General features: G+C 34.5%; 1 protein-coding gene across 7 annotated transcripts in view; it reads right to left on the minus strand.

Moving 5' to 3' along the window:
• Nucleotides 1-13,733, minus strand: part of LOC115442390 (homeobox protein cut) — a 170,352-nt gene that overhangs the window by 25,997 nt on the left and 130,622 nt on the right. For all 7 annotated transcript variants that reach the window (XM_030167420.2, XM_030167417.2, XM_030167414.2 and 4 more), the window contains one exon: nt 4,657-4,838. In XM_030167420.2, coding sequence (XP_030023280.2) covers nt 4,657-4,838 — 182 coding nt within the window. The remainder of the gene's footprint in view (nt 1-4,656; nt 4,839-13,733) is intronic.

Raw genomic sequence — 13,733 nt, forward strand, 5'->3', positions numbered from 1 at the left:
TTTTATGAACTATGTTTTTTTGTTTCTCAAGGTAAATAGCTATAGTATATTCCTAATAAGTCACGAATACTATCTAGGGTAAACTGACTTCTATTTGCCTATAGCTTCGTTTTCTTAGATCTACTGTCTCCTCGGTAGTAGAGGCAAGAGGCTAGGCTAGAGGTAGCAGAGGCCACGCAGTCAGATTATGTAATACAGGTTTGGTATTATAACTTCTTTGTTTTAACATTCTCAACACCTGTTTTACAGATCAGTTACAAACCGTTCGATATTTACGACTCGAAATCACATCAATAATCTGGTTATTATATAAAAATACTTGTCGCGTTTGATGCTTGTTAATTAAATTTTTATACTGTTTACTCCAGATGTTCACACGCGAACTGCTGCCGATTTCCTGTCGTAAACTCGATAGCTAGGGTTGTAGTTTATCGATCGCTAGGATTATGATGGCTTTATTTGATTTGTCTACGCTATTTTGAGTTAGCACTTGAATTTCAGTTGGAATATTTCTTGGCCATACTCTTGAGAGAGTCAACATCTAATGTCTCAGATTGAGTGCTACGAAAACTAAATGTGGAAATTCAGCCAATGTTGCCACAATTTGTGAGCAGCTATAACGCATATCGTTCTATACAGTCAGCCACAAAAGGAGCTGAACAAATTGCAACTTTAGAACGTTGACATCAATTTGCAATATTAACATAATTTTTTTCACATTTACATCAATCCAAATATATATTTTTTCTATATCTAAAATAAACACTGAGATTTATTTTAGTAAAAACAAACTATTGTTGAAAGAGGCAAGTTTTGAAAATTTGAATTTTTGCTATTTTGAGGTTGCCAGTAGATACACAATTTTCTTCTAAATTCCCAGCCCAGATCCGACTTTTCTCACAATCGACAGCCCTGTGTATAGTAAAAGTCTTGTTTGTCACCGTTTGAAGGCACGCCTTTGAAGTACAAAGGGCGGCGCAGCGCATTAAATAGTAAAAACATTGGGTTAACGCGTCGGCGTCTTTGTATGGTAATTGGGAGTATGGTGACAGGTGGTCGGCTTGTTAGATTTTGTTGGACATACTTGATAGCATGTAATCAAAGAGGTTTATACTTTGGATGATTCGAAATTTGAAAATTTTACTTACTTTTTTTTGCGACTAATAAATTAAATATTTTTAAACATCACTGTTGATTGTCATTTTTCTATAATTGTCAGTGATGTTATTATAGTTAATACTTTTAAGGATTCGAAATTTGAAAATTTTACTTACTTTTTTTTGCGACTAATAAATTAACTATTTTTAAATATCACTGTTGATTGACATTTTTGTATAATTGCCAGTGATGTTATTATTATTAATGTATTTTAATTATTAATGTTATTATTAATGTATATATTATTATTATTAATGTATGTATTAATGTATTATTAATGTAAATTTTATTATTATTAATGTTATTATTAATGTATATTTTTATTGTGCAATCTATTTATACTTTTCATATTCTTGCTCTGAAACTTTTCAATATTGTATCCACTTGTAAAGGCATTACATATTGTGAAAATTCCTGTATATTTAAATATCGTTATATTTTGTTGTGACGTGTTATTGGGGTTAGTTAATAAATAAATTTATGGAGAAGCAATTCGGATAGTTATAGTTTTCTTTGTTGTTTGATTTGAACTTTGAAATGAGTATTAATTTTAATGCGACTTTGTGGAGATATTTGGACATGAGTAAGATTGAGATGGAATTTACCGCTGCCAAGACAATATTTTTTTTATCCCGGAATTATATAGGAACCTTTATCAAGTCGTCGAGAAACAAATATTAATTAACGTTTACATGTTTCATTTTTCTTCTGATTCCAACTGTTTGGTTTTCGTTATTTCACACATCTCTAATCAGTTTCTAGGCACCTGTTAAGATAAAAGAGAATCGTTATCACGCGATGTGCTAATCGATTTTATCGCGTTATCTGGATGTTGACTGATCGCTTCCTGGACCAGCCTGGGAACAGGAGGAACGGGCTGTGTTGATTCAAATTGATTCGTGATGTTTGGGATTGATTAGTTTTCTTTTGCGTAGTGTTTTACCTAGTTTTGCATGTTACTAAAGCGTTTTAATATTATATATTTGCATTTATGGGCATGTTATTGAGTTAATGTGTTTTTGATTTTCAATGTTTATTGGAAATTTTACATTTCGTATGGATCAAAATTCGTCTTGCCGGTTAATGCGGAACAAATAAATAAACAAACAATTGTTTTATTATAATCAATATTTTTAAATTTATTTAGACAGCCAAAGAAAGTTATTAACCGATTTTGTTCAAACCAAATATATATTTTTAAATTAAGAATGTCGACTCTATTAACGTGTTAGAATTAGCACTAAAATAATCTCCATTCATATTAAAACTCCAACTAAACATTTATATTTCCCACTGGGACAGGAAATATGAAAAAATCTCAGGGAGCAATCAATACGTAGCCAAACAGTTTAGGGTTGGATACCTTATCGGCACCATTTAGCGTGTACTCGATACGTGCAGCGACAACCGGCATGCGATTAAAAAATGGTACAAAAAACCCCACGGCATTTTGGGCAGGTTGGGACGGGTTAATATTTGCTTTTTATGTGGTAAATGCTTGATATTTCTCCGCATTGTGAGGTAGGGAATGTTTATCTCTGTTTGTGTTACTAGTTTTACCCGCGGTCTGTAAGACCTGGTGGAGTTAGGAATTGTTTTTATCCCAAAATGGTTCTTAACAGGTTTATTATAGAGAATAATCTATAAAACTTCCAACTAAATAAATTTTAGCTGTCCTCTATACGGATAATGTTCTGAAATCTATTTAAAGACGATAGAAGAAAGAAAGACACAAAAAATTAAAATTTGTATGAACTTTTATTCCATTTTTTGTGTTAAAGTCTGTTCTAAAGGCGTTCGAATCTAGCCTTCCATTGAAGGAGAGCGCAAGACAATAAAATCACGCAATAATTACGCATTCAAGATGGCGGCCATTCTTTGTTACCTTATCTAGCGATCACTGTTACTAATATTTGTAAAAAGTTAATTCGAACATCCTCTCTAAATAATCTTTATTTCTTTTTGTGTAGTTATTAAATTGTAGTAGATCAAAGAATAATGTAGAAAGGTTATAATACAGTTCGATTTTTAAACGCGTAGAATCACAAAGCGCGGGAACGCTGCGAGCCCACCACCAAAGACAACATAGACTTATGTGATGTAACGAACATAGAAAGAAGTTTTCATCACACGTGGCAATAAACTTGATAAGGTATATCAGAGGTTGTTCACCCTGTTTGACATAGATTACTCTGTTTGCGATGTTGAAACAATGATGCATAAGCCTTGAGCCTGGTCGAGGAACCCGACGAGGAAATGGCCTAGTACAGTAAGAATGTTAGAATGAAGTTACAACGTTACAGATTGCTTGTTTGTTGGAAATATATTTACACGGAACTATTACATCTAATAAATATTTAAATATGAATGATAGAAGCTCTGCTATATCCTCATTGGTGGGAATAGGCGTCTTATAAGCGATTCCGTTAATCATTTGCCACATTGATTGATAGACTTGTCAAAGTCTTCAAACTATTGAAACCTATCAATCGAAGTCAAATAAACGATAAGGTAATAAAATTAAATGGTATGTAGGCTTTAACTTCAGCCTTCATTCTAGCAGTCTGTTTACCGTCCTCACCTATCACTCTCTCACTCATAAAACCAATATAAACTTTCGTAACCATAAATTAAATACAGTTTCTAAGATATATAAGTTAATTTACTTGTAATGTAAATATGATAACTTAGTGTACGCTCTTTGTTTATGTAGGTTTGCTTAGCTGTGACTGATAACGTGGCGCCGGGGTTCATTGCTAGTGTTTACTCGCGGATTTACTTGTCTCCTACAGGGACATGTCCGGGATACTTCATACTTCCTATCTGAGATGACAGATGTAGGAGTGGGAGACTAAAGCAAAATAAATTTTGATACTTTACATAGGGATATAGAAGCATTCCAGCTATTCACAGATCCGACTACCATCAAGAATGCTATGACAGAAAATTATTATATATCATCACAAGGACAATTTGATTCATGACCAGGAAAGCATAAACAAAAACAAGCATCAAAACGCCAAAACACAAGAAACACCTGTCAGCGGACGACTCAATCCCAAAAACAATTAACGAGTAAGAGGAAGTGGTTTGTAAACAGCGGTGATTAACTCTTCACTTAAAGCAGGCTGTGAAAACAACAGCACTTTTTAACGCTTTACATACTGGATTCTGATGATTCGTGAGATCTTTGAAACTTACACCATGTACAGAGAAGGTAATCTACATGAATCATTATGGCTGAATAAACAAAAGATTCTATCTACAACTGAATATCACAATTCACAACCAAACATACATCAATTATTAAAGAGTTTGGTGTTTTATTATGCATTTTTAAGATTTTTATTCTTGGAGTGATGGTAACATAGCAAATATAGTTTATACTGTTCTAAGGGTTATTTTAACGTAGCAAATATAGTTTATACTAAATATTAAACCTTAATATAGTATGCGTGATCCTAAATACATCAGGTAAGATAATCGAATGCAACTCACTTGATCTCCCGTTTAATGTCATCGTAATCCCGCTGCGTGTCAAGCCTGGCCTCGAGCCTCGCGATGTGCTGCTTCTTCTCGTCCAGCCGCTCCTCCAGCCGTTGAAGCTGCTGCGCGTGCGCCTCCTGCAGCGCTGAAAGCGACGCTTGAAGCCGTCTCACGTCTTCCACTAATTGAGCAATCTGAGGAGAGAAACACTTTCGTAAATAAAACTAAGTAAAGCGACATAAAATTATATTCAATTTAAAATTTTGGAACTACGCAATATTACATTTAACTCGCTTCCATAGTTTTCATAATTAAATAGCAGCATGTATGTGTTATGTGAATTCATAATAATCTCTGATTAAATTAATTTGATTGTTGTTATAGAATTTATATACACAAAGAGATCCATAAAGATTTTTTATTTCATAATGACGTAAAAACTTTACGAAACAAAAAAAAATCATGCCTCGAATTAATGTAGTATCGTGTTACTGACGTAATCAATCGTTTTGAATTCAGAATCCTCTGCAAACAATTAAACAAAGCGTCATAGTTATAAGATGCAGAAATCATAAAAATACAGCTTCGCTAAGTAATGACGTCAAACAATATTATAGTCTTGTAGACATTTTAATTACACTTCAAGGCATAGTAGTATTTTATCCTATTAGTGATAAGTTTTATTTGTAAAGTGTTAAAATTTGCGCTAATATGACGCATATTGTCGTTGGTGTTAGAGTTGCTACATTTAACATTTTTTGCTTTATTTTCTTAATACCATTTAAAGTCATTTTTTTTCATTTTCTTTTTTGCTTAAGTTGTTGCAATAACAATGAGAAAACGTTTAGAAAACTTAGATGATGCAAATATTATGTGTTATTATTAAAATTTCAATTATATTTAATGATCCTTGATGTTTAATTATGTTTTTAAGCTTTGTTTTTTTTTCGCGTTATCAATGTGCGTTTTTTGTACATTGGCAGCCCTAACAAAGATTGAACCAATTAAAATATGACAATCTTACTGATAACTGATAACAATGTACATACGTTTAAAACTTTGTTTTCGTTCTGGTAAATATTGATGCGAGGACTGTTGCTACGTAAAAATATCATAAAAGACCTGATTTTTGTTTTGGCCGAGATTTGAGTGTTATGAAAAGTATTCTTAGCTTGTCTTACGTTAGATTTCTTTTACATTGTATCACTATCAGGCGAGCGGCTCACTCGTCTCGTCATTATAATAATAATATCAGCCCTGTATTATATACTGTCCCACTACTGGGCACGGGCCTCCTCTACTACTGATTAGACCTTAGTCTAACCCACTGGCTTAGTTCGGATTGGTAGACTTCACACACCTTCGACATTTCCTATAGAGAACTTCTCAGGTATGCAGGTCACTTCACGATGTTTTCCTTCACCGTTAAAGAAATCGATAATTCACAAATACACACATAATTTTAGAAAAGTTCTGACTTGTGTGCCCTTGGGATTTGAACCTGTGGACATTCGTCTCAGCAGTCCATTCTCCACCCAACCAAGCCATAACCGCCTTGTCCTTAGGTTGCATTAAGAAAAACCTGAGTTATAACAATTTCCGTGTCATCCATCTTGCGATAAAGATCTTCACACACGAGCTGGCTTCAGCTCCAACAATTGATACCTGAAGGTTAGCAAATAACAGACTCGTATACGTCTATTATTCTCATGAATCAATAGACCTTATATCATACGAATAAGGTTTAAAATACGCGAGCAATGACGATACAATCGAAGTTATGACACGTACTGATTTTACTTATTGTCGAACGGAAACGTTACCTGTAATTTGCTGAGTTCCATTGGTTTTGCTTTGTGTTAAAACATGGCGTTATTAAGTTTGTCAGTGTGTTTGTGGGGCGTTGTATTTGAAGCTGAACCGATTTTTATGACGAGACGAGAGCCTGATGTTAAATGTGACGGGTTCACATAAATAGAAACACCAGCTACAACTTTATAAAGCATTTCGTGACGTACATCTTTCATAATGTCAACAGGCCGGCAAAATTGTGTGGACTGTCAAGGGGTAATCATATGTCGTCAGTCGACATTCTTTTGGATCCAACTCCAATCATCATGTAGTGGTGTAACTTTGACGTGTGGTATAAAACAAAAGGTATATAGATAATGCGATTGTGGTAATTTAACGGATTTTCCCAATATAATACAAACGACGTACACGAATTTCATCGGAAACAAAAACACATAATTATGATGTCATATTGATAAGTTTTGGTTGCTGTGTATTATATGACAAATTAGTTTGTATTGCAACGTATATTAAACAAATTCCGTTTTAAATTGCAAAAAGTGCATATTTTGTGTCTGGAATTCGTGACTAATATGTCAATTTTAGCTAGAGTCTTGTTGAGTGTTGTTGGGTTGTTGTTATTGGGTGTGGAACGGGCCGTCGAGACAAACATCCGTAGGTTCAAAACCCAAGGCGACACCTCTGTTTTTTCTAAAAAGTTACATGAATATTTTTTGTGAATTATCGCTTACTTAACGGTGAGGAAAAACATCGCGAGGAAACCTGCATACCTGCGATTTCTATGAGAATTATGAGGATGTGGAATTCTGCCAATCCGCACTAGGCCAGTGTGGTGGACAAAGGCCTGAATCCCTCTCAGTAGTAGAGAGGGCTCATGCCTGGCAATGGAACAGTATATATTACAGGGCTGATATTATTATAATACATAATATAAATATGCGTATATCATATTATTTGATGTTATTAAATCCATTGATACCCATTAAGAACAAACCAAATATTATAATACTATAGATCTTGTGTATGACAGTAAATAACGACAATTCTTCAGTTCAATCATTTTGATCCTTTAATGGGCCACTATAAAATGTCGCAGTATTAATTCGCAATATGTATTTTTTATCTAAATAATTTGTATTCATAGTTATCATGTAATTCGTGGTAATATTTTAATTATAACATACGTTTATTGATATGGTTTTTTATCTATAATGACTACTAAGCTTTATGGTAAATATAATTTTGATATTTTAAATGTAAGATGCAACTAAAATTGCATTACTTGAGTCATTTTGGGTTGTTTTCTAACCCTCGTTTAGGATTAGATTCTGAACATCAGGATCAGGCAAACGATCGCTCGTAGAACTAAGAAACATCTCTTGTATAAGATTGTATAAGACAAGAAGAACGGTTGCCTACGGAACATGACCACTTAAGTCCCTATACCAACATTTTTCATAACAAAACATTAGTCTATCTCCATGAAACATAGGGAATATATCCCAATTACTCCCGATTTTAAACATGTAAAAACACGACGTAAAAGTGTTAGGGATGGAACCACTGCTAATGATTGTCTTAATTCCGCGCCCTGACCGCCATTAACAAGGTGGTGTTGGACGCAGGAGGCAGCGGGAGCGAGGGAAACTAAATGGTGGAATTCTTGAATAGATATTACAATGTCTATCAGTATTTGGGTGTCGAGAAAGCGTTGCCAAACTATCAAACTGTGGGATTCTATGCGGAAGATAGAGACCTTAAGTAAGCAAATGTCTGCTTATATTTGCTGTTTGATTGCAGTACAAGCCTATCCCTATATACATTCAGATTGCAAATTTAGGTACGTTTTTGAAAGCAGAAACGGTTATAGCATTCCATATTGACTAAATCTAAATTTGCCAGATATTTGATAGAAAATACACGCTAAAACATGCCTATACACGTTAACAGTGAAACCCCACAAAATTTAACTCACCAAATACCCATAGTTTGCACCAAGGGCCCGACAACCCTTCAACCCCAACAATTACCTACAATGATTACAACGGACAATTACGTCTTGACCACGGGCCGTCACAGTTTCGGCTTTTTATTACGGCTCGACCACATTTTTAGTTAAATTGCTGATTGTCAGGGGTGACTCTATTAAGAGTTCAAAAAACTTGCTAGATTTAAAGTTATTAGAGTTTGGAGTTGTTACACGCTCGGAGTGTTGTGTCCTCGTGATTTCGTGTGGGTTATTGTTATATGTTTTACGAGTTTAATGCTTACTGAATTTTGTTTAAAATTAACACATATCCTTTATTCCCGAAGAGGTTGGTAGAAGTGCGACGAATCATCATTCGCCATCTCTGTTCTATCGTAATTTTGAGCATTGATTTCAACCTCTGACACTGAATAGATTATGTTTCTAAAATGTAATCAAATCATGTTATATACTTCGTAGAATTCTACAGAAACTTTTACCTCAAGTCATCACTGTAGGTGCTAGATTCATACCTACATGACATTAACATGCATACCATAAAATACAGAGTTTTAATCGAACCAGTTGATAAGGAACCGGAGACATTACTCTGTTATTTATGGTGCACGGTGACATTTGCATTGTGCGAAGGGAACGGTAAAAGAATGCGAAAGCGCTGATAGTGTTCACGAAGACGCGAAGTTTGATGCATAATGAACGTGTTTTTACCTATATTCTATTTGTGTTCGCTGAATTGACTTAGTGGCATTCAACGGTGAAACATTTAGCTGGATTGGACATGATGGTACTATTTTTCGATTCAATTTTCATTGTGTTTTGGTTCGACAATGCGTGATGCCTTTGGTGCCTGTGTATATTCGCCCTAGTCAATATATAAATGTAATTTTATTAAATTAACCTCTTCGAGTCTTAAATTCCCAATTGTTAAACTACAAAACCCTTTTTCAACATCATCATCATCAGATTATCGATTTGCCAATACAAGATTTCAAACTCCGACCGCACATAGTCAAGGTACAAAACAAAAGGTATAAAAAACAATATATTTTGTGTCATAAAATGAACCCGCCGCTAAAACTCCGCCATTCGGTTTTATAACTGAAAACCATAGACAAGCAATAAATGAGCTTCGCAACTTATAATTGCTTCATTTTGTTGTCTACGGCCCCGAACGTCTGAGCGTTTTGATTTGCGTTTGTCTATTAGTTTGGAGATATCGCTTGTCGATGGTATTAGCTGATAAGTTGAAACCGCTTTGTAGTTGTCTGGAACTTGTGATTGTAGATTATGATTGTTTGACTATAGATTTAAGAATGCACTATTGTTTCTTACTTTAATTGATATCGGCCATTTGATACTAGCTTTTATAATATGGAATGACATTATCGTCTTTTATTAAATACTTGTAGTTATGGTTGTAGAATTTGTGAGTAAAGCTTTCGGTGCCTTGTTTTTAAACTAGTTGCAAGGCTTCTATAACGCTCAAAAACGTTTCTTCATTATTGCCTAAATAATAGTATACCAGTGACTTTAATACGAAATTTAACAGATTATTTATTCGCAATAAACATTATCGACAACATGCACAACACTGAAATTCTAAAATCAACTGTCATCGCATCAAAAGTCCATAGACAAGTTTCCGCGGCAGTTTTTCGCGCCGCGCCGCCATATTTGCACGTGTCAAAAACAAATTGACGTCCGAATTGCAACTCAGTGCTGGCGCGTTTCACAAATCATTTTATTTTTCGCTGGCAACACACGTGACGTAATGATTGATGACAGGTGACAGGCGATTGGTGACAGCTGTCAAATACGCCGCAGCGGTTTTAATGTTAATGTTTATGAATGATACGGATTATAACATTTTGTTACAGATTTATCGATGTTAATTTGATTTATTCGTTTATGTAAGAGTTTTATTGAACGACTTTATATGTGGTGTCATTATATAAGACATAATTGGTAATAGCTCCCTAATCTCGCGTTCAATTTCATGACGTCATAATCGATTTTTAACACATGTATACATATTTAGGTTTCAAGAAAATTATGTCTTTGTATCAGTATATTCCTATGCTTGATTTTATAAATGATGAAATTATTACATTATAATGAATTTTGTTTATACAAATCAGATTATTTAGGCACCTAGTAAATGATATACCTAGATCATTCGCAGGATTGATAGCATCAGCTTCCTTATAGTACTTATTGAGGCAATTGCTCTTAAATATAACTTCACTTTAAACGATAAATCACAAACTGAACTCCTTTTCAAAATCGGTTACAGTTCCATCGACACAGCCCCAACCCTGGCTATTAAAATATTTTGATGGCTTCCATTTTAACCCTTTTAATTCACAATGACGTGCGGCGGTAATGTTGCAACGAGACTAGTGGACGTCCAGCGGTCAATCAAGTAACTACACGGCAAAAATGGACGAACTCCGGAGTTGGGGGAGCGAGGAACATTACTAATTCTTTGGATCAAAGACTTGTCTGAATATTGAGGCTCTGAGAAGATTTATTTTTAGTATTGTTTTAGATTTTGGAAAGGGTAATTTAAAGCTAATTCATCTCGTTTGTAATGTTAATTCGCTAATCAATATTGAAGGAATTGAATATAAAACTACAACTTATGCGAATATTTTTTATCTTATGCTAAACAAAGATCTCATTAATGTACAAGCCAAGTAATAACAATGCATCTACAATGATATCGAGCATTTTCAGCACCATGAAACCCACATAAGGATATAAAACAAACTTGAAAATTAACCAATTAAAATTACCACTAAACTAGCTTTTGCTCGCATCTTCACCCGCCTGAAGGAGTTTTCCGGGATAAAAGTCACGCTATAAATTTTCCCGGAATATAATGTAGCCTATAATCTTCACAGGGTCTTAAACTATCTCCATACCAAATTTCATAAAAATCTATTCAGTAGATTTTGAGAAAATCGATCACATACAGACAAACAGCTCTTGGGACTTTGGTTTATGCTTTTGTGATATTAATTCTGGTTAATATCGACACATATATATATTATATATACCTGTGTAGTGATCCTCTGGCACTTGACCAGCACTACTCTCGTATTCTAGTCTAAATAGCATCCCCCGTCCGAAGGCCTGGCTCCGTGTCCGCGCAAAAAGTAGTAGTCTAACGCGGAAGCTCAGCGTCTTTTTGTTTGCTACTGTTGGTATTGCCCGGCGGCGAGCTACGTGTCTACTATGAAAAGCGAAATTCATATTTTGACAGGATTTTGTGAGGTAGATTTATATTATACATTGAAATTTGGCTACTATATTTATTGAAAAAACTAGTAAATAGGAAGCTAGCTAGCTGATTAATATTAATGATACCAGATAAGTTATTAATTGTTGATGTTCAAGTTAAATATAGTTTTATGAAGAAAATCGTTACAAACAAACCATTTTTGCTTTTGACTGCGCGGACGGAATTTGAATTTATCACTATACTTACATATCAGAAATTGCAACAGTCGCACAATTCCTCTATAAAATTCAGCGTAAGTCCGCACGATGTTTCCCCTTTTAAAATTCGTCGGCTAATACCGTCGACGGGCAGTCGCCCGTGTTTGATCAGTTTGACAGATCGTCCACGCGAGCGCTTTACGATGGACAAAATGGCGTATTATGCTTCATACACTCGTCTTTCCACATATTTGTGAAGGATGTATTGTCAGTACGAAATTGATTGTATTTGTTGCTCTTACTTTTGATTTTGATGAGTTTTCAATTCACCTTTCGTTTGGCTTTGATGTCTTTCTAAAGCTTTTGTTTGTGGACTCTTTGTTTTTGTAGGTGAAAGTTTGGTTATGGATTTATTGTTTACGTGTCTATGTAGGTATAGAAATTATCTATCGATCGTATTGTGATAGCGTGGACTCAAAAGTCTTCATTGCAGTCTCAATTCTTATACGAATCTTGACGTGATTTCCCTTTGAAAACTGACATTGATTTTTATTAAGATCACGGCAAATTAACCCTGACTGATGAGAGATGATTACCCCTCGGCAGTCGACACATTTATGCCGGCTTGTTGGAACCGGATACAGGCTGATCCCGGAACGCGACACTTACACGGGCCACTATGGCGGGTTCTAACACCTTGTGTACGGTGATCGCTATCCGGATATAAAATATATCCTACCACCAGCAAATTACTCCGGTAACAGTAATTAATATGCATTTCATTTATAGTTATATATTTTATAGCAGTAAACGCTATCTATAGCAGTTAAACAAAGACCTCGCAATTACCATCCTAGTATAAAACGAAACTAATTTTCACGCCACGAAAATAAACCGTCATTTGCGATTAAAAGAAAATTGGCGGAATAGTTCCACGTTGTGAGGCGATAGATCATGAGGCCCGGCGTTTTCGGCTAGATATCTAGCGTAGATTATTTTGACTAACTGCCGGGTGTTAAAAAATTGTAAATTTCGACTCTGCAATTAAAAGTGCATGCGATGTAACGAATTTTGGGAGTGAATTATTTTAGATTTATTTCTCTAGTGATATTACTGCGGAAAACTGAGGATATGGTAGTTTTACTGTTAGATAAGAGATATTTAGATAACAGAAAGTTGAGACCAGGTCTGATTATAATTTACGGCAAAGCATACTTAAGTATCATTCACCTAGAATTAAGATTCATAACTATATGTAATTATACAATACATAGGCCATATATATATATCCTTTTAAAAAAAAAAATTAAAGTGTCCACAGGATAATTTAACATGTTAAATAATTTAGTTCAAATATTTAGTTGGTATTTCGTACAATTTTCATTCACTAAAAATATTTTATGCATATTTTTAGTGATATTCTGTTCGCTGTACCTCGTAGCATATAATTTCGCAATATAAATCACATTATTACATGTGACAAGGTTGAAATTTGTATATCAAAAATATAATTATTTTTATATTTCTATCGCATAGAGATTAAAATCTTCCAGTACTTTCCTTTGTACTTAATTTTCTTTTAATAATCACAGGCCCGTTGCCTGAGGGCTCAATAAATTGCCTTGTTTTCTCTATTCTTTCGTGATAGTAGACAGCGATCAAAATAAAAATTCGTATCAAACTACCCGTGTTTTTCGATAAACCCCATTCTTAACTGGGTAGTCGGGGCGTAAATTAGCTGATCTAGCACCAGAGACTGCATTCAGTGTAATTATTTTAATTTATTTTCGACGGCCGCTATCGCTTCGTTGCCATCTTTTACGCCAATTTTGAGGTTTAATTTGATTAT

Source organism: Manduca sexta, chromosome 9, assembly GCF_014839805.1.
Source record: "Manduca sexta isolate Smith_Timp_Sample1 chromosome 9, JHU_Msex_v1.0, whole genome shotgun sequence".
Taxonomy (NCBI): domain Eukaryota; kingdom Metazoa; phylum Arthropoda; class Insecta; order Lepidoptera; family Sphingidae; genus Manduca; species Manduca sexta.